This window comes from Micrasema longulum, unplaced genomic scaffold (genome assembly GCF_059751315.1).
Source record: "Micrasema longulum isolate JH-2025_06_02 unplaced genomic scaffold, ASM5975131v1 h1tg002666l, whole genome shotgun sequence".
Classification (NCBI taxonomy): domain Eukaryota; kingdom Metazoa; phylum Arthropoda; class Insecta; order Trichoptera; family Brachycentridae; genus Micrasema; species Micrasema longulum.
In genome coordinates, this window is record NW_028279800.1 from 1 (window position 1) to 27415 (window position 27415).

General features: G+C 34.3%; 3 protein-coding genes across 8 annotated transcripts in view; 2 read left to right on the forward strand and 1 right to left on the reverse strand.

Moving 5' to 3' along the window:
* Window positions 1-126: 126 nt before the first annotated feature.
* LOC148271764 (uncharacterized) lies at window positions 127-5178 on the forward strand. Its single transcript, XM_088240966.1, has 4 exons — window positions 127-336; window positions 689-954; window positions 2667-2895; window positions 3186-5178. The coding sequence occupies exons 2-4, from the start codon at window positions 762-764 to the stop codon at window positions 3844-3846; spliced, it is 1083 nt and encodes a 360-aa protein (XP_088097092.1). The 5' UTR covers window positions 127-336; window positions 689-761; the 3' UTR covers window positions 3847-5178.
* Window positions 5179-12919: 7741 nt separating this feature from the next.
* On the forward strand, window positions 12920-15649 carry LOC148271765 (caspase-1-like). The gene has a single exon (XM_088240967.1). It carries the CDS (start codon window positions 13140-13142, stop codon window positions 14037-14039), a length of 900 nt encoding a protein of 299 aa, XP_088097093.1. The 5' UTR covers window positions 12920-13139; the 3' UTR covers window positions 14040-15649.
* Window positions 15650-16103: 454 nt separating this feature from the next.
* Window positions 16104-27415, reverse strand: part of LOC148271766 (GATOR complex protein Iml1-like) — a 33865-nt gene continuing 22553 nt past the window's right edge. For all 6 annotated transcript variants that reach the window (XM_088240965.1, XM_088240963.1, XM_088240961.1 and 3 more), the window contains 9 exons: window positions 26571-26648; window positions 26083-26287; window positions 25900-26005; window positions 22230-22448; window positions 21854-22014; window positions 20083-20251; window positions 17998-18226; window positions 16783-16882; window positions 16104-16701 (listed from right to left, as the gene is read on the reverse strand). In XM_088240965.1, the coding sequence (XP_088097091.1) occupies window positions 16492-16701; window positions 16783-16882; window positions 17998-18226; window positions 20083-20251; window positions 21854-22014; window positions 22230-22448; window positions 25900-26005; window positions 26083-26287; window positions 26571-26648 (1477 nt within the window). In that variant the 3' untranslated portion in view covers window positions 16104-16491. The remainder of the gene's footprint in view (window positions 16702-16782; window positions 16883-17997; window positions 18227-20082; window positions 20252-21853; window positions 22015-22229; window positions 22449-25899; window positions 26006-26082; window positions 26288-26570; window positions 26649-27415) is intronic.

Here is a 27415-nt window from a genome sequence, read left to right on the forward strand (position 1 = left end):
TAATAAATAAATATGTTAATTAAAATGTAATTTTTTCAAGTGTGGGTTTTATGTGCTGCAAGTATCACTGTAGTAAAGTTTCTTCCACGTGAATTATGTGTAATTATGATGTTTTCGTTGCAGGGGTAAATTCGCGTCAGTCCGGAAGATCCGCCACCTGGCGAGCGGTGTGGAGTACGCGGCCAAGTTCATCCGCAAGAGGCGGCGCGCTCAGGACACGTCGCGGGAGATCCGCCACGAGGTGGCCGTTCTGGCCCTGTGCGCCGGCAGTCCCCGCCTCGTGCGTCTCGTGGAAGTGTTCGACGCCCGCCACGAGGTGGTCCTTGTCCTGGAGCTGTAAGTATTTCAAAAACAAACAGACATGACGATTATACAAAGACAATAAAATAAAATGCAGAAAATGAGGAAGACCGAGAAAAACATGGCATGACCAAATCCGAATCCGAAAGAAGAAAAAAGTCAGAATAATCGGTTCGCATGAATGAGAATATGTTTGAATTTAAAGTAAGCGAGATCTGTATGCAAAGACATAGTCACATGGCGATCTATCCTCTCTGCCTACCCCCACGGAAACGGTTTGTTTGAAATAAAAAGTTTTTTTCTTCCATTGTAGTGTTTGTTAATTCACAAGGGCGTTTCAAAACTCTTTAGTTTTAGTTATGAATAAATTTGACGATGTGTATTTCAGCGCCGCCGGTGGCGAGCTGCAGCGAGTGCTGGACGACGAGGAGCGCCTCCCGGAGAGGAACGCCCGCAGCGCCATGCGCCAGATCCTCGAGGGACTTTCTCACCTCCACTCCCGCAATGTTGCGCACCTGGACATCAAGCCGCAGAACTTGCTACTCACACACGACTTCCCCCACGGGGACGTCAAGCTGTGCGACTTCGGGATCTCTCGTCTCATAGAGCCCGGAGTGGAAGTACGTGAGATTCTCGGCACGCCTGATTATGTTGGTTAGTACATTTTTATTACTAAGTACCGTAAAGTGAAGTCACTTTACTCCAGTTTTCTCAAGTCTACTAAAAATTCACCATAAAAATTAATGAAAGCCTGTGCTGTAGTTTTATATTTTTGATTTGTTTAATGATGTACAAAGTATTATTTTTAATAACATTAAAACCATCAAAACTCTTTATTGCTCACTAGTTCGATCCCATCCAGAATATGCTTCTCCAATTTGGTCTCCATCCCCGTTTTCTAAGAAAAGTAGCATGGTTGCTCGGATTGCAAAGGTGTAATTATACCTATTTTAAAATAGAGCAATCTCTTAATCTGTCTTTATTGGATATATGCATTTTCGAAATACATGGTATAAGCGATGTCCCATCTCTGTTACAATAAATTTCTTTTTATGTTCCCATCCATGTCACCAGAAGTCAAAATCTGCTATTTATCAAATCTTCTTCTACTACTACTACTAATGAAAATAGTCTATTAACAAATGAAAAAAGACACTGAACTTCCTCATTATTTAATGTCTTTTGCATTGCCCTTATTACTTACTGTTTTTAATTTTGGATGTGTGTTATCAGACCAGGAAAATATTCTTCTTCATATTCAAAATGACATATTCGAGGATGGTATTTTAAGATCAGAGTGAGAGCATTATTTTCATGCTCGTGGCTAATGGTCCACTCAAAGGATCTTTGTCCAATGCTTGATAATGTACTCTCCAGAGGTTCAATAACATTATAAGCTAAACTTTTACCGGGTGGCACATTCAATTTCTTTCTTTGCACAATAATTGGCTTATTAAGTCCCAAAACATATTTATGTTTTGTTCAAAGATAAATGATTCTGAAATCAATTCTGCTTGACAACGGAATTTCGGAAAGAACAGAAAATATGTATTTATGAAAAATATCTAAATTTATGCTAAACTCTGATAGGTTTTAAGTATAAGAAACATTTTTAAACTCGCAGACACTTTAACTTACTCCAAGGAGCAATGTGACACCAAAATCAACATTATTGTGACACTCCGAACAAAATAATTCAGAATATTTTATTTTTTTAATCATTGTGAATTTTTAATAGTATGTATATTCTTATCTCTCACCATTAATTTAGTTTTAATGATATGTATTTAACAAATTACAACAGGGATGGAGAATTCTTTAAATAAGGCAATATGGAAGTCTAGGCATTTACAGGGCTTATGACCTATCATTGGCTGGTTTAAGTGGCCACTTTACACACTGTGTAACATTCACCATTTTGCCTATGTTTGAACATCCATATTTCTTCAATTCTTCCATTTGTTGATTTTAGTGAAGTTAAAGAGCTGAAACCTTTATTGTTGTGAAGAGATTCATCTGACTGAATAATTTCACATACTAGGCAACGCCTGAAAACAATTCTTCAATTTTTAAACTTCTTCTTGGACCAGTTGGTTTCATTACAATATTTGAGTTTGTCCAAATGTTCTTATTTATTAGCACTGGAATCAATATTTATTATTCTACTCTTCATAATTTTTCTCATTCAAAAGTTCAAATTGTATTTTAAACATTATTATCTACACCTCCGAATTACCATATTTATTTATATATTTGCATTCTATCATTGTAGTTATAAAATTATTATTTAAATATTGCATACTAACTGAGAGTCTACTGCTAATTTGATTTATTACTCGAGTAAAATCTAAAAATGTATATTTTAGCTCCAGAGGTCCTGTCTTATGAGCCCATCTCCTTATCCACTGACATCTGGTCTGTCGGTGTGTTGGCTTACGTACTGCTGAGTGGTTACAGTCCCTTTGCTGGAGCCAACAAGCAGGAGACCTTCCTGAACATCTCCCAGTGCGCCCTAAACTTTCCCCCTGAAATCTTTACCGATGTCTCCAACTTGGCTTTTGATTTTATCAGAGCAGCTCTTGTTGTAGATCCCAAGTACGTATTAATGTGACTTACCTCTTTACCTTTATTTTTATTAAAATGCCCTATTTTATTTTTGTATTTTTTCCCAAAAATTATTGGTTAATATTATTTTGTTGCGTAATAGAACACTATTATGTTTAATGTTTAAAATATGTTTACGTTTTATAAAGGGCATTTGTGCTGTGTAGACCAATAAAATAAAGAATCCACTTGTTTATTTATTTTAGTTTCGCATTGTCAATTATATTTATGGAGCCACGTGTTTTCATAATGTATCTTACGTTTTATTGTTTTTTTTACAGATGCCGCCTAACTGTCGAACAATGCATGGACCATCCTTGGTTGAGTGATAAAACAAAATTTCTATCATCACCAAATTTAGCCTGCATTCTCTCGAAATCATCCGAAAATGTCAACGGACAGTCGTGTATACCCGAAAATGGCCACAGCGACAACTCAGACGATGAATGCGACAATTTAGATAGAAATAATTCAATCACAGTCCCATTGAAACACCCTCACCAGAGAGAAGCAGCACCTCCCTTCCCCGATGCTCCCTCAACTCCCAAAGTCAGCCGTAAATCTCTTCCCGACTCTCCCACTTCTGTACTTAATTTATGTAAAAAATTTCAGTCTGATGTCCCTAAATTCTGTTCAGATATCATTCGTGAAAAGTGTGAATCTAATGGAGTATACCCCAATGGTAAGATTGTCAGCGTAATTGAAGTATGCAAACCGTACGATTCCATGCCGGTTAATGGAAAAAACCACACCAAAGAGAAAAGTCCACTCAGTGTGCAGAATGGCAATGGCCACCCTTGTAACACTTGCGTCAACTACAAGAAGGAGCTGAGAAAGGAGGCGAGTTATGGCGAGTGTCCTCAGTGCGGAGTGGCGAGTTGTCCCCTACTGCATACATCGGCAGCTCCCATCGCGCACGTGGACAGAGCCATCATCTGCTAACACTCCACCGGTCTGTCCATTCACCACCCACATCCGCATATATCCCACAGAGTGCCATTTCTACGGATGTCCTTGTTCGTCCAAAATGATGATCACTTTAGTTTCCATCGGCCTACAATGTCATTGTAACTTCCGTGTTATTGAGAGTTAAGAAGCCCGTTCTGTATCGCTCTTGGTCGTATTTTAAGGACTTACTTCTAATATGTATTGAATAAGAATTTGTATTAGTATTCTGGTGCTCGCTGAAAATGTACAAATCCAGTGTTTATTACAATGTAACCTTTCTCGCGGATGAGAAAAAGCCTTAACTACAGTGCCAACAAAATTGAACATTTATGTAGATAGAAAATTACCTACTCTTACTATCATCCCCGTCCCCAGTTGCCGATTGTGGCCTTCAGTACACGTGTAAATAGATAGAGAATGTGAAGGTTATACGATCTATCGTAGAATTAACAAATTACCGTACCGTCTGAATGTTTGTATCCATTTCCCTAAATAGTGCGGAAGGTATGTATTGATTTGTACGCATGCGTCAGCGTCCAGGGTAAAGTGAATTCGCCTTATTTCTAAAGCGCTACTTAACGCGCACATTATTCTTAGTAACATATCCCATGCCCGAGTGCCCCGGGAAATTTCTGATGAGAGACGTAGAAATTATCTTAATATTTACATTATGTGATGTATGACTTGTACAGATATACATGTGTTCCTGCAGATACTTAAATGTATTTTGCATATTTTTCCACCCTTATGTTAAAAATAGTAATATGTTTGTCATTAATTTGAAGAAATTTTGAAAAGAAAATTTACAAAAATGATATTCCAATTAATGATATCAAATTATTTAAGTCAATTTTTTTCACACACATTCCTGTCAGCTTTCTTCTAATTCAAAAACCTGTTTATGTGTTTATCTACATGGCATTTGTAATGAATCACAGTTGAGTTCCCAAAATTTAAATTTCACAAAGTTATTGTCCCCTTATTTAAAGTTCTGACTGCAATGTTACAAGAGGAAATTGTCGTGGAAGGCTTACTCGGATAACGCTTTTCACTAACCATTTTTAAAATCTACTTTGGATTGATGTTAGTGAATGCTTTTTGCTGGTTCAAGAAGCTGAATTCAATAAGTATTGTACTTTAGCAGTTTTATTTCTTTTCTTGGATTAATAAAACTTTCTTTGTGTGACCATTTGTGTATAGATAAGGTTTTATGATTCAATTATATTGTTCAATTATGTGTATGAGGTCAGTTTTCATTAAGGATTGAATCGAATTCATTTCTCAACTTTTTGGGAACTAAGAAATAACTTTCAAATGGATGAAAAAGAGTTAATAATATGAAATGCATCAATTTTTCTCATAAACGTGTTAATATAATAATTTTCAAGAAAGCTTTAATATTAGTTTTAAACATATTTGTATCCCATTGATTCATTAAACTGATTCATATTTGTACGGGTTTACAAACTAACAACTTTGTATCTATCGAAATGATTTATTTTCTAACAAACCTTTTGTACCTACATACATTATGAATAACTTCATTTGTGTAACACAAATTCGTTCCTACTCGGAGCCCTCATTTATATCCCTTCATCAGTATAACATTTATACTTGTAAATAGTAAGGTTAATTATATAAATTGGTCATTATTTCCCTTGTCCTACAACTCAATGTAACAAACAAACTTGGAAGGTGAAGCTATCAGTTTAGGTTAATCCATAAAAAGCTTTCATAACTAATAAAAACATAATATCATTTTTGGTAGAGTCTTTGGCCATTTAAAATAAATGCTTGGTCTTTGAAAAATATCATTCGACAGCCCAGAATTAACTTAACCCGGTGTAAGATTTACTTTCAGAATCATCAGTGGGGTATAAAATAATATTATATGGTATAAATGAGAATTAGTAACTTCAACTAAGTTCTTCAGAGCTAAACAACAAGTTAATATCTTCGTTCGATTCTATGACACCTGAGAAGAGACATGAAAATGTACCTTTTCAGTCTAAAAATAATATGAATGTGAAAAAAATATATGTGAAAAAAATATGAATGAATTGAAATTAGCTGAGTTTTTTTTAAAGCGGTAAGATCTAATAATTTGTTTTGTTATTGGAATCTAAATTCTTCATTCTATTTCACACATTTTACATATCGTAATAAATTGGCGTCATTTTATAAATGTAAATGTGGAATATATTTTTTTAACATAATATTAGATCAATACACGTAAAGTAGCTCACTTGTAATATAATAACAACTAAAGTACGAAGTAAATTAAATGTTTATATTAGTTATTAATCAAAACGTACACCTTTAATGATCATTCAAGGAATACATTTGAGTATAAATAAATATTACAACCACCGGGAGCTAATCCATGTGACAAGTCTGCATTAAAATTTAGAAATGGTCAAAGACTCTTAACACAAAATGTAATGGAGATAATATGTCATTGTAAATTAATTTACTAAACAATTTAATAGAAAGCCATTATCATGAGAAACCTGTGATTACTGATTTATTGTACTGTTTTGTTTTGAAAATATTGACACATAATTTGACAATTATGATCCGAATGCAACCGCTCCAAAATAGGTGTTTTTCTTTGAGGAGTCGTGTGTTTTATTCTGTTAGTAAAATTTATAGTGCTTATCATGTAAATAATAATTTACTTCTTATATATGTGTACATACATTCGTATAATTGGTTTTATTTTGATTTTATATCTCACCTTCAAATCATTTTACATACTTATGTTTTTTTTTCTTTTGGTATTTGACATTAGTTGTTTTTATTTTATTTATTTATTTTATTTTCTTCTTTATTAATTTGGAAAAGTAATATGTACTAGCTTTCCATTTAGCGCTCTTCTTCATTATGTACGGTTAAGTTAAAATTAGGGGTTCATTTGGAGATGCGATTTGTCATTTTGCGATAATAAAATGTGTTAATACAAACTACTTGTTTTACAAATGAGTTTCTACTAATTTTTTTCTTGTAAAAATTTTTTTAGATATAATTTGTAAAATATTAATGAATATATATTTATTTGATTTAATTTTTAATGTTAAATTTATTTTTTCCTAAAGTAAGAATGTCTCCCAAGTGATTGATCAAATCGAATACTTTTACATTGAATTACTGGAAAATAGTATTTTTTGTTTTGTATTACCGATAGCCTCGGAGATGTTTACAGTTGTTATACAAAAACTATAAAATAAATTATTGTGATATACTACTTTGGTTTTTCTCTTGTCCTGCATATCCCCATTCTGTTTGGACTTTTAACAGTAAGACCTCATTTTTAGTCCACGATGTTATTACTTTATGATATTATCATAAATATTATTACCTTCTGAGATGGAGAAGCTCTTTGAGAAAAGAATATCGAAGTCAAGGAATTTACATTACCTGTCATTGGCTGGTTTAATACTATTATTATTATTATTAATAATAAGCTGCTAGTGTATTATTGATAATAATAAGCTGCTAGTGTAATAATGATAATGATAATAACAAGGTTATTAAACATTATAAATTGATGTGTGCATCTACGTGGTTTTTGAATACATTAACTGAACTAGCACCAATCACTTTCTCAGAAAGGCCATTCCATTTCTCCACAACTCGGTTTGTCAGGAAGTTCTTCCTGGGGTTGGATGAGAAGGAGGTACTGTTTAGTTTCAATGAATGACCTCTGAGTTTTCATTCATAGTGAACATCGATTTCAACTTAGGTATGTTATATTGCTCAGTTAAGATTTTCAATCAAGTTGCTCTTCTTTGGACTTTCTCCAAGAACTCTGTCTTTTTAAAATAGGGACTCCATTTGGTCAGCGTACTCCAGGAGTGAACGAACATGTTTTATAAATTTTGAGGAACAAATCTTGGGTAATGTGAGCGAATGTTTTCTTTATTAAAGAGGGAATCGATGCACTTGATAATTTCGAAAATATGTGATTCCCATAAGATCACACGTAATCACAACTCCGAGATCTTTTTGTGACGTTACTGCTTGCACTTGATTTCCATCCACGGTATATATTACTTTAGGGATTTCTAGGGCCAATGGTGCATTTATCAGGGTTTAGCGTTAAGAGCCATTCTTTTGTCCATTGAAAAATCTGATTAAGGCCATCTTGGATTTGCTGGTGGCTTATTATTATTGGCTTATTATTGGGTTGGCAAACAACTTTGTACCGTCAGCAAAGAAAGATATAAGCGTACAAATTAGTTCTCTCAAATCAGTCAAGTAGATTCTAAATGCAATCGGGCCAACAACTGATCCCTGAGGTACCCCACTCAGAACTGTGAGAGGGTCTGAGAGACGCTCCCTCACTCTCACTCGAAATGTTATATTATTCAAGAAATCCCCGATCCAACCTAAGAGTTTTCCACGGATCCAAAATGTTCCAATTTAAACACAAGTCGTTTTATTGGTACTCGATCAAAAGCTTTCTCGTAATCAAGATATATGACACCTGTAGGATGACGTTCGTTCCACTCTTGAGTCCAAGTATCCACATAGGATAGGAGATTTGTCACTGTTGATCGTTTCGGCACAAATCCATGTTGCTCTTCTACAATAACATTTTCTTGGGAAAGGAATCCTCTAATATTATTGAAAATTATTTTCTCCATAGCCTTACAGACCTTGTAAGACTTATGGGTCTATAGTTAACAGCAGAAAGCTTGTCCCCTTTTTTGTAGATGGTAGTAACAACGGCCTCTTTCCAGTCTGGTGGCAGTTTTCCATTTTGAAATGAGAGAGTCATTATGTCCGCAATCTGCTTGCACATTTCTGTAGAATATCTCTTTAGAAGGATAGCTGGAATCTCATCTGGCCCCATAGAGGTAGTATCCTTAAAGGATTATTTCTGGCGTAAATTCAGTATTTTCTATCGAGTTTTGCACTCTCGGTGATAATATTCCTGGAATCGGTCCATCTGGTTCTCAGATATAAGATTTTTCAAACTGCTTTGCAAAGATGTTAGCTACATCACGATAAGTTGTGACAATGTCACCTAAGTTGTTCTCTCTTATAGCTGGTGGTACACACACCTCCGACGATAATACTCATGTGCGGATATAACTATGGAACGTCTTCGGTCTGCTATCAACGATATTACTCTCTATCTGAAGTAATCTTGTTATTAATTGTTCTATAGGACACATATGCATTATCAGATTTACGCAGTTGATATAGTTTTCGAAGTATTCTTTTTTCACGAGCCATAGTCAGTATTTGTTTACTTATCCAAGGTTTATTTTTTATTTTTCTTGATTTATATATTAGTGGAATAAGACTTTCAATAGCTTTTTTTGTAGTGATTTTGAAATCCCTCCACCTATGCACCATTAGGTGCGGAAAGGGGATGATAATGATTACATTTTTGCTCCTTTTCTTCATTTCACCAAGTTCTTCTAAAACCAAATCCAGGTTGGGTAGCTTAGATTGTTCCTTTTTGGGCCCAGGTACTTGGCATTGGAGTTGGCCTACTAGATTCCTCAATGCGGGAAGCTTTCTCACACCGAGTTCGCAGTCGAGACACAGATATTTGAGAGTGGATGACTGCAGGGTCAACACTCTCAGTTCAGTGACAAGTAGTCCGCTGCACTTTACACAAATTGTGCGCTCACACCCGTGGCACATTATTTTAGGATTTTTTCATCAGGCTTTGGAAGTTGTTTTACACACTTTAAGCAGGCTGCCATTATTTACTGTTGTGCAGTAATATTAAGCACTAAATTTAGTTATATATATTCAATTTGTTATGTTTTGTTTCTATTTTAAAACTTTATTGCTTTAGTGCAAACAGGAGAAAATAAAACACAAGTGCACCTTGACAGTAGTATTGTTATAATTTCTGCAAAAACTACCTATAAATTGTGTGATATTTACTATTCTGCTCATATTTTATTCTAAAAATACCTATGTTTTCTTTGCTATATCTGACCAAAATATCAATAAACAAGAAAAACATTTATGGTCAACAATGATGAAGTAATTTTTAAAACAAATATAAATTAATAATAAGAGAATACACTTTGATACGAATGACAGAAGGGAGAGAAGTATATAATATATGACAGAAAAGGTAAAGAATGGAAGGTAGGGATGACTGAAAATGGTTTTAGGCCGAAAGAAAGGTAGAGACGTTTCTTGAAAATACAATGAAGGTGCATCTTTCACATTTTGTGGTATAATGTTCCATAGTTGTGCAGCCTGAACAGTAAAAGTTTGTTAAAAACAATGTAAATTCCGTCAAATGAATAACGGGACTGAGTAATTTAATTTAGTTTGTGGTCAGCAGTCAAAAATATTGGTTATACTCAAGTGCGTGTTGCAATTTTCACTATGGAGAAAAACATCATAACTTTTTCTGAGAAGAAAATATTTTGAACATAGATAACTCAGAATAATGGTTTACAAAATGTTATCAGTCAGCTCACTAGAGTGGAACTAAAACAAAATTCCACCAATCAAAAGGGTACCTGATGATGAAGACCAACAAAAAAATTTATTCTATTATCCATCAATCTACCATAACAGATCACTATACAGGGCGTCCCAAACTTATGGGACATGAAGGGGAAGTACCTTAAATATCGTAGATAGTGTATTTTGCTGAAAGAAGACTTTATGTTACTTTTAAAAGTTAGTAATTCTGCATTCATAGATTTTCTAAAAATTACTTGCTTCGTCTGGGAATCGAACCGACTTAAATGTCAAAAAAAAATCACCCTACTTTTATGATGCCAATCGAAAGAATAGCTAAAAAATAATAACTTTGCTTAAGTAACATAGTATTTTAAAAAAAGGAACAACATGAAATTAATCATTTTAATCAAATTAAAAACATACATGAAAGTGCCGTAGTCAATTAAGTAAGTATTTTTGTAAATTAATTAATTAAATGCTCAAAATGTGATCCCTCTTGTCTTACGCAAATCGCCAATCTTTTAATGAGTCCGCTGCCTGTTAATTTTCTTATCATTTTATGGTGAACACTCGATGTGATATGGATCAATTCTGTTTGCAACTCGCCCAAGTTCTCGTATCGCTTTTTGTATAGCATATCTTTCACGTATCCCCAAAAGAAGAAATCCAATGGTGTAAGGTCCGGGGATCTGGCCGGCCATCTAATAGGTCCATTTGTACCAATCCATATAGGAAAACATTCATTTAGAAAATCTGCTGCTCTCAGACTATTATGAGCCGGAGCTCCATCTTGTTGGAAAATTAAGTTTTCTTGCTCCTCCGCGGAAAGATTTCTTATCTCATCCCTTAAAATTTGAAGTATTCCTAAATACTTTTCTGTATTCAAGGTTCCTTGGTAAAAGTGGATTAAGTGGATTAAAAGCGGTTTTTTAAAAGTCCGCACCAACAGTTGAGTGAAAAACGCACTTGGTTATTCGTTTCAGTGACTCGTAGGGGATTTTCTTTAGACCAAATACGATTATTGTTGCGGTTATACATACCGTTATTGCTAAAGTTAGATTCGTCTGTCCAAATAATATTATCCAAAAAATTTGGATCTTCGAGCAAGCGTGCCTGGATATCAAGACAGAAATTTTTTCTCCTTTCTGTATCGCCCGGAAGTAATTTTTGAACCAATCGTCCTTCAACATAACTCTTAAAACCGTGTTTTTTCAATACACGGTGTATTTTACTTTTCGAAACTGTAATAGTATTGTTGAAATAGAAATCAAAATATCAACATAACCCCAAAGTAATAAAACAAGATTTATCTGTATTCTGGACCAGTTTTGAAAGTCGGAATCAATGTATTTTGGTGATTCGCATATTGCAGTCCTTTTTGTTTTTAATTGTTCATCTATCAAGCGTTTTTGACTATTTAAAGCAACGGCCTTAGGCAAAACGGCGGTTTAATTTTGAACAACTATCAAATTTATTTTTAGCCCCTTCCCCCCCTCGTCACTCCCGAATTTACCGATTTATTTTTCTGAATCTACCTATTTTCACTTAATCGAGTCTGGCAACTCTGCCGAGACTACCGCAGCGTTGCCATTCCTACCGATTTTTCGGTAGATCTACCGATTTTAAGAGCGTGAGAGCGTGATTAAATATGAATGAATTATATATTAATGAAATTAATTGGTTAGTATTGGTGAATGGTGATTCCCGGTTATTTTCGAATATATAAATCATGACCATAGAATTTCATGACATTATTGAAAAATTCATATATATCTCTGTTTATCTTATAAGGAAAAATGAAAGGGGATCACCTTTCATATAAAAATAAAAGATATAGTTTTTCTTCAGTTAATTATTTATTTAAATTTAATTGAATCATTGTTTTTAGCAATGTTTTCAGTACTTCAGATATTAACAGTTTTTACATTTAAAGAACTTTAACATATTAATTATTTATTTGTTTGGCAATTTTATTTGACAACAAAGTTTGACTGATGGTTGTAAAAATGACCAGGACATAGAGAGATAGAGAAGACCCATCAATTTTGGGGTTTCTCTGCTGCAAGACGCTTCTACCAGCAAAAAAATAATATTTACACCAAGTCATTGACAGACTTACAATACATATTACTTCAATTTCCATAGAACGGGTATTAATATACACCATTGAATATATTTTATGAAAATACATTTAACCGATAAAAAAATACGTACATAGGTAACTTAGTGTGATTTCATTAATTTATTTGGCAACATACACTCAAATCAAATTATTTATGCCTTAAACCCTGCAAGAATTTGTATGGTTACACAAAATATAGTATTGTTGAAATAGATATTAAAATATCAACATAACCTCAAAGTAATGAAATAAGATTTACCTGTATTCTGGGTCAGTTTTGCAAGCCGGAATCAATATATTTTGGTGATTCACATATTGCAGTCCTTTTGGTTTTCAATTGTTCATTTATCATGTGTTTTCGACTATTTAAAGCAACGGCCTTAGACGAAACGGCGCTTTAATTTTGAACAACAACTGCCAAATTTATTTTTTGCCTCCCCAAATCTACCGAAATCTACTGATTTATTTTTCAAAATCTACCTATTTTCGCTTGATCCAATCTGGCAACCCTTTTGCGAGAAGCTCCGCTACTTGCACATACTACACAGACTACAGATATCTTGTTAAAGTTCTACATTATCTCTGGCTCCGCTCTGTTTTGTTGTGAACCTTGTTTTCTTTATTTTTGAACTAAACAGTTTATTATTCAAGTGTTTTCTCAATTGTGATAGTGTTCTGATTATAATTTGACAAAACTTAAAAATAATATTATCACATAATGGATTCTAAAATTGACGTTATTCCAAAATTCATGGACAGCAATGGTCACGGTACAGAACAAAGGCAAGATAATGACGAAGGAGATGCCAGAGGAACAGCCTTTCCTAATAAGATTCAACCTATCGGTAAAATGCCAACGGGACGAAATTCCGCATACTATAACATGAACCACAAAAAACGCGGACTGGCGCTAATTTTTAATCACGAACATTTCGATATGATCGGATTGAAAAGTCGTTCTGGAACTAATGTGGATTGTAGCAGTTTTAGTAACGTGCTGAAAGGTCTCGGATTTGAGGTGTCCGTCTTTCACAATTTGTACTTGAAAGAAATCATCAATATTATTACTAACTTCTCTGAAAAGGATTACAGTGACCACGATTGCATTCTGATTTCTGTGTTATCACACGGGGAGATGGGTATGCTGTATGCGAAGGATGCCTTCTACAAGCCCGAGGATTTGCTGTGGCACAGTTTCACGGCAGACAAGTGTCCCACACTGGCGGGGAAACCCAAACTGTTCTTCATCCAGGCCTGCCAGGGAGACAAGCTAGATGGGGGTATCATCATGAGGAACACCACGGAGACGGACGGGCCCGGTATCACCACGTACAGGATCCCGATCCACGCGGACTTCCTCATTAGCTACTCCACAGTTCCGGGATATTACTCCTGGAGGAACACCACCCGCGGCTCTTGGTTCATCCAAGCGCTGGCCGAGGAGCTGAGCTGCCATGGCAAGAAGAGAGACCTGTTAACCTTGTTAACTTTCGTGTCACAGCGAGTGGCATACGACTACGAGTCCAACACTCCGGATAGCCCCGTCATGCACCAGCAGAAGCAGATCCCTTGCACCACCACCATGTTAACGAGGTTGTTGGTATTCGGGGAGAAGTAAGATCGGTTCGGAATCCCGACAAAGCTCTCTTGTGATAACTTTAATGTTCAGTATAATATTTTAACTCACAAATTGCTTATCGCACCAAATTCATTTTTTTCATACTTTTCCTTTAGTGTAATTATTATTTTTTTGTCCAAGTACAAAACTCGAAGAGAAACATTTTGGGATTACCACACGAAGCAGGCTGTCTAATGTCCATTCCGGGACGCTTGTTTTGCGGGTTGATCTCATTTCCATAGCCTTGCGTGAAATTAGTATGACTTGTATCCATAATCAATCAAGCCATAACATAAATATATACTTACTAGTTTTATAAACATAGCTTAAGAGCGTGTTTTTTTTATTTTCAATTGTATTTTTTGTTTTTCTATTAAGGGCTATTTTTTTTCTTCAATATATCTAGTCTCTCCAATTACAGGAGTTGCACACAGCGAGTAACGCACAAAATATTTATGTAACCGCAAGATTTATGTCCGTGGAATCCTCCTTAATTACTGCTCGTAAATTAAAAAAATAAGTCTGCTATAAATGAATATATTTTGTAATTTTGTCTTTATCCATGTCTTGATTGCTTGAATTATGAAATTAATTTTAAATGTGGTTTTTTGATGTTGATAAAAGACAAATAAATCATTTTCATTAATTAATTGGAAGAGCCTTTCGAAAAGACTGCGAGCAAAGCTTAAAGTTTAGTGACATTTATTTCCCAATATTATTGGAGGAGTACCCACCTGTAAATAGTTTCATAAGAAAAAAAAAACTTTGAAAAGGTAAAATGACTGAATGATTGAACAAAGGTTTTACATGCATTGTAAATGTTATAATATTAAAAATATAGATTATAGTTTAATATCAGATATGACCGATAATTGTTGCCATTTCGAGCTATGAATAACTTTTATGAAAATAATTATCTCAAGGCCACTGAACAAAACCCTGTAAATAATTATTTTGATTTAAGATAAATAATTTTTTAATGATTTTAAGATAGGAGTTATCGAACACCAATATTCAATTTGATAATATTACCGTAACTTTCACAATATGGCTCAAAAACAATACATTGGAGACATGACATGTAATAAATGAATTCAACACAAATAAAATACAAAGCTAATTTTATTTGGTCTTTTGAACATTTATATAACATATTCAACTGTTGGTTTTTACAACAGTTACAAAATATTGAAATGGAATGACAAGTTTTAGTGAGTATAGTTTTTATAATACAAATGCATTAACTAACACAAAATTAGTGCTATTGTAGCTATTTCTTAATTCATGCAATGGTAGAGTATTTATCCTGCAATTAATCAAGCTATTGATTTTGTCATTTTTTAGCATTTAAGTTTGTCATGTTAATCAACATGCAATATTTTTTTTTTTCTTACTAGAAATAATTCCTATTTTAATGCAATATGCTCAAATTGTTTTTTTTTTGTAATAAGACATAAAATACATTTAAGTACATAATTATTATGTAGAGATTTAATGGAGTTGTGAATGATAAAGAGCTCCCGCTCAAAAATACTGCCTTATTGAATGGTGACATATTTCCGATGTGGAGTTTTGATAAATATTCTTAATAAACAAAATGTGTCCAAAAATGGTTGTTTTTCATTATTATTTAAGAAATAATCTCCCTGCATCATAACATGCTTTATATGTTCAAGCTGTTTGTGTATTGTAAAATGAGAACTGGAAATTATGATGCGGCAGCTGCATGAGTGATTGTGTGGACAGGCTTGGAGAACTTTGAAAATATAAGTCGCAAGCTGGAAAGTAATTATAATTCTACTTTTTCCTCCTAATTACAATGAACAGTCGTTGCGGTAAGCAGTCCTATAAATGTATGTACGGAATGTCCAGAGGGATTTAAAATAAAAAATCCAATGGGAATTATTTTCACGAATCATTCAATCATTGTGACTCACTCACCTTTATTGCAAAAAAACTGATAGCATATCGATTGTACTCTTCCTATTCCCATCAGATAAAATAATCAATATCGCAAATTTTAAAAACTAATTGTCAGATAGCATAAATAATAAATATGACACGTATTTCATAAAACTTTATTCAATATAAAACATTTTCCCTTAGAATAAATGACTCATTTACTAAGCCAACACGTATCTCAAAAAAAAAAAACAGATTTAACAATGCAATACAGCAAACTGAGGGTTTCGTAGGAATGTGTAACAATTTATTAACATAATCGACAAATTAATTTGACTAAAAACAGTAAATCCAAGATCACTGGCAATCAAATAAAGAGGTTTCAATAGATGTATGGCCAAATTATTACTGTAGAAACTAAAGCTTATCTTGACCTTTCACTGTCAAATATTACAAAACTTATTGATTACATTATTCATGTTTAAGGAGATAATTTCAGCTTTGTAATAAGGAATCACAGTTTGCGGTTATATTGGATTACATCCTCAGTTCATCGAGGAATCACTTCACCAGCGGTGGCATTCTCTTTGGCCTCCCAACAGTTTTCCCAGAAGGTGCTGAGCCTCTGCTCTTGATTGGCGCAGAAATGCTTAAAGTCTCGGAGGAATCGGAGTTGGAACATGTCGTCTACTGTGGCGGGAGTGTTGGAGTTACGCCACTTCTTGGAGACCATGTGGTTCCATGACCACAAGAAACCCATCTAGAATAAGAATAAAAGCACTTCAACGATAAAAGAAGTGGATATGAAAATAATAAATAAATTAATAATGAGACCACAAACCCTTCGACTGCTATCGTAGTCGTCCTTGTTCTTCCCGCTCACATGGCGGGTTATGTAAGCTTCGTGGGGACTCGGAGCTACATCAGAGTGGATGGGATACCTGCAAACATTTAGTTAAAGGGTTACGATTTAAATAGAAAAACAGTTTTGTTTAGTGTAAAACTCACATGGGCCTGGAGAGCGAAATCTGGCTTTAGATAATTGAGCACTCGTTCCTCACCTAGTAGTCTGGTTCCTAGATCTAGGCTTAATAGGCCAGTTCTTCAAAAAAAAGCTCTACACAAAAGACCCAACAGGTTGCATTTAATGAATATTATTATTTGTCATAGACAGGCTTTGCTGGTGCTTTGCTATAGGTATAGATCTTTGCATACCATATTTTGCGGACGATAAGATACATAGGACTATAGGATAGGAAAAAAAAAGGTTTGGATGATAAGACACATCGAACCATAAGATGCACCTCGATTTTTGGTTGAATTTTCAGAGCAAAAAAGTTCATCTTATGGTTCAAAAAATATGGTACATGCTTTTTGTATGCGAAAAAGCATCTAAACGGTTTTTTAATAAAAATAGAATAGACAACTAGGTTTGGCAATTTGATCCCGTCTGAAACCACCCTGCTAGAAAATAAGTTTTTCTTGGGATTGAGTTGGAATTGGGGACAATAGAGCTTCCAGTTACACCAAAAATTGGTGTTGGGATTTAATTGATACATCTCGTGCAGGGGACCGTCATAGTGATCATTTAGTATCTTATAAGTTTATATCGAGGCTTCTCTTTCCGCCGTCCTTTCAATGATGCTAAGTCCTAGTGCTTTTAATCTATCGTGGTAGGCCATTCTTTCCAGTAATTTGGGACTTTTTCCAGTAGCTCGACGTCTTTAGTGAAGTAGGGACTCCATGCTTGGTATTCATTTCCTAATAGAGGTCTTACATAGGTCTTGTATATTTTAAGTAATATCTCTGCAGTAATATTTGGAAACAAATAAATGATTGACTTGGCTTTCTTGGAGATAGAATGCGAGCTTCCCATTTTAAATCCATTGTTATGATTACGCCGAGATCTATTTGATGCTTTCAAAAAGTTGGAAGCTATTCAAAAGATAAGTATGATGATAATGATTTATCATTGACATTACTATTTAATTTCCCCCGGTTTTTAGGGTGTTCTGTTTGAAATTCAGTGCTGTAATAGTGAGGTTATGTTAGCGACCTGGTGGGGTTGATATGCTTGGCCTTGGGGCGTTGGCGAGGCCCGCGCGGTGGCGGGGGTGAGGTGGGGATGAGGATGAACATGTTGCCCGTGACGTGCACAAACAGGTGCTCGCCCACACCCCCGCTGTGGGAGGTGCTCTCCACCGTGCATTTGATGAAGCCGAAGCGCCCCGCGATGGCCTCCTGGAACAGGAACAGTCTGTCTGCCCATGACTCTTCGGGGAAACCTAGAAACCAAGACGATGAATGAATGGTGAAAAAAGCCGCATAGAAGGCTGGCTACGTTTTCCACAGAGGATGGAATACAAACTCCATTGGCTCATGTATAAGTCACTGCACAACTCTGCTCCGGAATATCTAAAAAGAAATATGCATTCCAGATGAAATAGGAAAAGTTATTATACCTGTATGCAACCAGCCTATTAAATTCGTTGAACGCGCATTTGCGGTTGCAGGCCCTTTGGCATGGAATGCTCTTCCTGCAGGGTGCGAAGTTGTGAGAGTGAAGTGATGTTTTGGAAAAAAAAAACTTAAAACTCACCTGTTCTCTAAATTTATTTATTTTATTTATACTTTCCCTTGTCCCTACCTTGTAGACGATGGGGGTGGGGGTTTAAAAGCGACAGTGAAAGGGACATTGAAAGTTGTAAATGTAAATATTTGTTCGCGCTTTTCCTAACCGAATTTGGTTAGTAGAGGAAGAAATATATTCATCACGCCGTTTCTCCGTAGGGGTAGGCAGAGAGGATAGAACGCCATAACACTCTATCTTGGCATACAGACCTCGCTTCCTCTACATTCATACATCTTCTCATGCACGAACGCCGATTATTCCTACTTTTGACATGTCCATCTTCAAGTATTTGATGGACTTGATCGTGCCATGTCTTTCTCGGTCTTCCTCGTTTTCTGCATCCATCAATATTTGCATCGTAGATCCTTTTAGCCGTTCTTTCGCTGTCCATTCGCTCTACACGTCCAAACCAACGCAGCACCCCTTTCTTGATTCTGTCAATAATGCATGTCTCAGCCTTACACACTTCACGGATCTCGACATTTTTGCACCTATCATACATTGTTTTACCACAAATTCGCCTGAGGGATCGCATTTCGACAGCATTCAACCTACTTTCATCATTAATTTTCCAATTCCATACTTCGCTCCCATACATTAGAGTTGGAACTAGAACTCCGTTGTGAACTGCTAGTTTAGCCTCCTGCGATAAACATTTGTTTGCCAAAGTAGATTTTAGTGCACCGTTCACCCTGTTCCCAGCACTCACCCTCCTTTCAATATCTTTCTCGGCCTTTCCGTCCCTAGTAAACATACTTCCCAGGTACACAAATTTTTCTACCTGATTCAGAATATCTCCGTTCACGCTGATCTCACATAAGAATAGTTAAAAACATATAAAAAAAAAGAAAAGAATCATTGACAAACATAAGGCACATCAAGACAAGATCTGGACTATTTATTTAGTGCTCATTTAAATCGGTGTAAACTTAAACCAAAAAAGTTCAGATCTTGTGTTGAGTTGACAATATGACAAAGACGGGTCATTGGAGAATTAAGGCGATAGTTTGTTCTATGCTGATCGATGAACAGTACTTTATTGTTTCTCAACCTACGAGTTGGAATATGGACTTTTACTTGTCCCAATAATGATGGCACATCGATTATACCCATTTAGTATGCCGAACATATACATGGAGTCAATATTAGTTCTACATTTTTGTAGACAAGAAATATTTAACATTATATCAGCGTATGAAAAGTTACCTCTCTCTAGTCCAAGCATCCACGCTATTTTTCGGAGCAAGCGAATCAGTTCAATGTGATTTATGCAATTCATATGAATTTATAATGGTAGTATTATTTCCTATATTTATATGCTCTGTTTTGTTCAAATAACATGTATATGTATGTATTGTAAAATATGTCTTAGGTCTATAAAAAATAAAATAATAATAATGCGTACAAGCGTTGCTTCCGGAATCCTATACAGTATCAATACATACATACACAATATGTGTTTTCTGTCTCAACTTTAGTAGCAGGGATATTCGATGTAAAGTAATTTACCTTCAAACAAGGCAGTCTTATCCTTAAAGAGGGGTTCCACATTAAGAGGCACATAGATGGGGCCGCGGAGAGGGTCAGACTTGAGGGTGAAGGGGAGGGCGAGGGGGTCGGCGGGGATGGGCACCATCATCAGGCGACACGCCAGTGCCTTGCGCATCCAACCAAAAATCTACAGCAAATAAATGTCTTCAAATTAAAAAAAAAACTGTTTTGATTTTACCTACATATTTCTTTTTTCCAACCGGTTTCAAAGCTACCCAAGCTTCCTTATCAAGGCATAATTTAGTAACGAGTATTATCATATTTTATCATTTTAACCGTGTCTACTCCTGTAGCTTCGAAACCGGTCTGTAAAATAAAAAGTGGTTAAAAACAAAGTTGTTTTATTTGAATTATAATGAATAACCACAACACTAGTACTTCAAATATGAATATTAAAATCAACATCTATTTATATATATTTTTATATATTTTGTTTGCACCACAACAGGCCAGGAGGCCCAATTACAGCGATGAATTACATCACAGAACACCCAGGCTTGAGAAAAATCACATTTAATTTTTGTGTTCTCACCGGGAATCGAACCCGGAACCTTCCGTCTGTGAGTCAAGCGTCTTGACCACTACACCATGGAGGCCGCCGGTGTTTTTTTTACAGGTGTTCTTTAAACCCTGTCACATCCAAAACCACGATGATCAGTATGGGCAAGAAGACATATTGGCATATTTTAAAAAATATTTAGAATGAAGAAAATTTGTAAAAATAAAATATTAAAAAGAACAAATGGTTGCTTACTTCTGCAGGGGAGAAGCGAGGGGGGCGCGGCCGCGCGGTTAACGGTGTGTCAGACTCCCCCCTCCCCCTCCTCGTTTCTCCCCTGCAGCAGTTAGCAACCATTTGTTTTTTTAATATTTTATTTTAACCACTTTGTGGTAGCCCTCAACAGTGTGATCATAATGTCAAACCGTACAATGAGTTATTTTTTTCACCTTCAGGCTCGGAAAAAATAAAACATACTTATGTCCGTTATCAAATGTTAAATAAATCATAAATATGTGCTGTAAGTCTCATTTAAATCATACTTTTAGAACCTTCCTACTAAAATTAATGTTTACTTTATAAAATATATTATTATAATTCATTTTAGGTAAACAAACAGTATGTAAAAAATATATTGCCATTTTTTTTGTATGTTAGTGTAGGACACCCATGAACACACCAAAAAAATTGTTTACACCAAAGACAATAATTCAAATTAGATTAAATAAAACAAATGTAGAAGATAAGAAATGAAAAATATGTACATAATAGTAAAATAAATAAAATATGTGCTTCTACATACATCAATATTTCTATGACTTCTGACTTAAATATACATTCATTGTCATGAAAAATATCAGCCTCGGTAAATCTATTGTTATATTGCTCGCATGTTCTAGGTATTGTAGATTGTTTTGAACAGAAGATTTTGTCTTGTCGGTCTAGATGGCACACGAAATAGATAAGGGGAATCAATTTTATTGTTTTATTAATTCGTACAAAAATAACTGGTCTAACATTATTCTTCGATTTTGAAGTGGTTAATGAAGTAAACGCTTTGCTCATATTACATTTAAGCTTTTTCAATTTCACCAAAAGAATGCCTTTAAAGTTAGGTACAGGTAATGTCCACTACAATAAATCAAGGAAAGTTAATTGATTAAAATAAGGTGTCTTTCAGACAGTCAGTATAAATACATAGAATAAAGGTAAAGAAGGTAATTGATTTACCAAGTCCGCTACAATATTTCCGCTGGCAGTAACCCACTGTATGCACATCTCGTATGCCGTATTGGGACGCCACGCTGCCTGGTAGCGAGCGTGGCCCCACTCGATACGGTCACTCTTGCTGCTCACGTCGATATCCAAGTGGGTGTTCTTGTACAGTGGCACTGGAAGAATTACAGATAAATAAATTTCATTCCAAAATGCTCTCAAAAAATCTTAAAGTTTGCGTTTTATATATTGAGATTATTATACTGCCATCCCGAAGGAAAAAAAACTTAACTTATATTAATAACCACAAAGTTAGTGCTTCAAATATGAATTGTAATTATTATTATTATATAACAGACAACGCTATGTATACCTAGTCACGTATACTCACACTCGGAATCATTATCCTGGTTGACGTAAGTAGGGTCGATGTAATCACACAGGAAGGCGGGCACCTGCGATTCCTCGGGAGTTTCCGGAGCCGAGTTGATGTGGAGCGCCCGACTATCTTCTTCCAGGCGTGGGGACCGTGCTCCCAGCACCTCTACCTCCATCCACTCATTCTCGAAGCTCTGTAGGTCTCCCAGTGGGGGCACATATTCGCCTGATTCTACAATATTTCAAATATTGGATAAACCCAAAAGTATTTTTTTCTCTTTCTTTCCTTTGTTCCTTTCTATCCTTTCCGGGGCTCGTATTACAATGGGAAGTTGACAGTTATCTTCAATTTTAAATACAAAGTAAAATTAAGTTTTCTGTATGAAAAATAGATTGTGCATACATTTTTTTAAAACATGTTTAATTACAGGTTACCCATAAAAATGCTTTAAATTTTCATATAAATAAATATTTCAATTTCATTTTATAGACAGTCAAATATAGCTCTGTTATTTAATTTTCCATTATGTGATTGGGGCCCAGGAAAGCAGTAAGAATGGAAAGCTTTAGTGAGGAAGTTCAGTGGTTTTCAAATTCTTTTTTATTTGTTAGTAGATTATCAAACTAAGCCAAAATCAAAAAATATATATTTTATGTATCGTATTATCAGCGCTACGCTTTTTTAAAGTTATGTAATTTTGAAATTACCCCGCATGTGACACCACAAATTCTCTTTGGTGAGTTCTGCTAATTGGTGAATTGGCTTTCTGTAAACCGGAAATCTATCACAACGTTATCATTGGCTGATTCGGAAGAACTAGTGACGTTCTTCAAAGTAGTTCTTTATATTAAAATCATTTTCATGATTTTTTTTATTCAAGAAATTTCGCTGTACTTCAAGTATGAATGCTCTAATTTTTACCGCACGTAAAACCATTTTTTGCATCCAATTTCCCGTAGCAATTGTGCTGCCATTGGGCAGAAAAAATGTACAAACACACCTGTTTCCTTGCATCAATAAATAAATACATAGAAGTTCAAAATAATAGTAAATATGGATGTTTAATCTTGGCCAGAATGGTAAGAGTTACACATTATGTAGCCGCTACAGATAATAATGCCTGTAAAGCTTAATACTTTCAATAAATAAACAGAATTTAAAATATAATAGGTAAAAGTAATAAAACAACAAAACGGCATAAATAATGTTTGTTTTTTGCTTAAAACTAATAAGATTTTGCCATCGCTGATAAAAATATAAAAAATATTTAATTTTAAAACATTTAAGTTTGTAAGTGAAAATTCTTGATGGAAGTTCATTGTAATTTATTATAGAAAATTAGAGACGAGTGATACTTTAATCCACAAATTTGGAATATCCAGTGACCGGTTTCATCACTTTATAATTTAATTTACTCTCATATAATTTTAAATTCTCTATCCTTACCTCTGTTTTGTACAAATTCATTGAATTTCTCAATAAAGATACCAGTCTCGAAGATATCGCAAAAGTGATGAAACCGGTAACCGGATATTCCAAATTTGTGGATTAAAGTATCTCTCGTCTGTTATTTTCTACAATAAATATGTAATTTTAATTATCAGTTCACACAATCAAGTGAAATTAAAGATAATTCACTGCATATAAAAGATAAGTGGTTGTTCAGAACATTAATGTAAAGTATACCAAATACGGTCCACATTTCATTCTACAAGCTTAACTGGTTACTTCTATAAACTCGTACATAGCAGCATCCATAGAACAAACAAACAAGAAAGGCAATATATGAATCTGCAAGTCCCAATGTAGTTTATATTTAAACAGCATTTTTGTATGTCATGTTCATTCCCAGGATAGCTTAGCGTTATTTATGGCAGTATTTTACATACAAATTAGGAGTAATGTGAGAAGCGCGACAGTATTGCGAATAAAATGTAATGAGTAGGTACAATATAATATCATCTCGAGCAATATGATGTAGTCAAATGAATGTTACAAATTTGATTTATTTAATACTTCACAAAAATATATTACATAATTGAATTTACAATGTATTCCTTACAGGGAAAATCTGTGCCGAGGAAGACATTTTACAATTTTATTTTAGTGTGATATATTTATTTTTTTACATAATGAATTGTTTTAGATTTTTTTACACAGATATACATACAAAAATTTAACTCAAATACAAACACATTGTTACAAGTATCAATTAAGTGTAGGTAGCTTAGCTTGGATTATCGGAATTATAGGGTGACTATAGTTTCCGGGTTGTTTCCATTTCTGTCCGTTAACATAATTTTTATTTTCTGTTTGAATTTTGAATATGCTGATATATCATGAACATTTTTTGACTGTTGAAGGATTTGGGTTCAAGATAAGTGGGAACATTGACAATAAGATGTTCTCGTTCTCGGCACCGGCTGCAGTTCTTCAATGGTTTCCCGGGTTCCCATGTTTTTGGCTTTGGTTTTGGTCTTGTGATTAAACCAATAACACAGTAAAACCCGATTGAAAATTTGAGTAACATCCATAACAGCCGCTGCTTCAAACACATATACTGAACTTATTATTACAGTGCTTTTTTTAAATGGTGTCAAAACCTACACCTTGTTAAGCCTTTTTAATGCGTTGCATTGTTAACATAAATTAAATTTATTGTGTAAAAGTAAATAGATACTTAGAAAAAAAAATTGGCCGAATTAAAAAAGATGCTGGAACTTTCAACTGATGTGTTTTATGACAAAAAAAACAACAGTGTAAATACCTCAGAGTAAAAATGCGCATGCTATAGAGGAGCCCAAACGTAGAAAAACCATGCTATGACAATTAAGTATTAAGTTAGCTACAGTTCGCAGCAAAACAATAGGCCGTACTCAGGTCAAGAATTGCCAATTAGATATTAATTTGGATTGTAATTACTTTTAAATGTATACCTGTGTATTTATTTTTGCAGGGTTATTCCAATTTATTTTTCTATAATTCTCCTATACTTATTTTATAAAACTGAAAATACACGTGTGTTTGTTTGTTTGTCAGTCACATATCCGAAACGTACACATGTCGTAGGGGCCTGAAATTTGGACACGGCATTCTAAATGCGATTTCTAGGTCGACGGTGCTATTTTCGAGTGAACTTTGAATCAACCTCTACTTGATACAGACTCAAACTTTTTAACAGTAAATCGTAGAATGCACATGTCGAGACAATAAATGCCAAAAATCAATGTAAATCAAATAAAAATATCCAAAATCACTCGCAAACGGGTGGAGGCATATAAAAAAAATATATATATTTTTCGAAATCAATTACCTGTGAAAACTGACTCCTTTAATACCTTCTATGCTCTTACTGCTGCAACCAAACATACTGCAATTCACTTTTGTCAATTTTAACTTATTGTAACGAGTAAATATCCAAGTTATTTACAAACAAAGCCAAGCACATTGACAAAAGCGTCCGTTACGCGCATGTTGTCAAACAAAACAAAATGGCCGCCAGGAGAGTGAAGTTGTCGCTAACCAAAAATATGTAACGGTTTCCTTCTGTGCAAAATAATGATAGAGCCCCTCTATATCTAGTGCATTATTACTCTGAGGTAAATACCTATTTCCTGCATAGTGATAAATTTAATATTAAAGATACAGGTGGTAAAATAAATATTGTTTTATTTTCACTTACCTACTTCCTTTTTCAACGGAACTATATAGTACATGTAATATCCTACTATAAAGTTTTTGCAGAAATCACCAGAAGCATGGCAAATAAGTCCTTCTTTTAACATAGCCTGTAATAATAAATAACAATTATTGATAAGGAAAAAAAATGTCCTGATAATATTTCTAAAGAAATTTCCAACGTTACCTCCATTTTCTCTTTGGCTTTTTCAATATCAGAAATTCCTTCGACATGGTTGATAATCCACTGGATAGCGTCAATAGAAACGAAAGCGTTGGAAGGAAGACTAACAGTTTGAACCATAAATCCTACTCCAGTAACAGGATTTTTCATGGCTTCTAATATTTCAATTAGAGACGCATTGCTCTTCAGTAGAGTTACGGTGACATCTCTGGAAAAGGTTGAAAATATACATTATTTTAAAAATTAACAACATTCGTATATTGTTTAACATTGTGATTTGAAACCTCTCTATAATCCATAGTATCTTTCGCCTATAAATTACTTTTCACATGGACCATTTATTTATCGCTTCCCACAGTTCTAATGTTATGATCATCTCATAAAACACAGACGTTAATATAAAATTAGATACCTAGTACATTGCATGATTAAGTGTATTAATTGTAGTCTTATAAGTTTTATTTGAATAACTAATGTAAGCGCATACATACCCCTCATCATAAAAGTCATCGGTGTGTTCCGAATCACTGGCTATTGCAGCTCTTACTCGTTCTTTACTACCGGCCGCCCTGAAATTCAATCATATTCATCTAATAAAGAGGAAAGTGTATAAAAAAATGCATACAGTGAAAATGTATGAAATGAAAATGTTCACTAAACATGCAATAGTTACAGTTCTTTCTCTTGTATAAAAAATATTGATTTAATAACCCGTTATGATTTATTTTATCTTCTTTCTCTCCCTTTCTTTCAATTTTCTGTCTCTTTCATACAATATTTTATTATATAAATAGCAACGCGTGTTATTATAAGTTAGTTAAATTCCTGACGATGAGGTAGTAACCTCGAAACCGGTCGAAGTGTAATTAAAAAAATTAAGTGGTTTATACAAATTTATAAACAAATAAGTGTAAAATGTCATACCACAAAGTGAAAAATGCTTTTGATAACAATAATATATTTTTAAATTGTTGATTTTTAAAATATTCCTTAATCTAATAAATATGTATATACATTTTCTAATACGTTGAACTAGTTCACTAATACGGTCTTACCATTTTAAGTTTTGGTCTATGTTACACCAAGATATTTAATTTTATCTGTTGTATCAAGTACTGAACATGTTAGATCGCAGTTTAGTTTTGTTGCAATTGCTTTGGTGAATAATTATTTTTACTACTGAATCTAAATTTGTTTTGTTAATAAAAAATAGGATGATTTTTGTCTTTTCCGTAATTAAATATAATATATTTTTGTCAACCCATAATTTTAATTTATTTATAACGTCATTAGCTACTAAATTTACTGAGTTCCAGTTAACTCCCTCAACTAAACG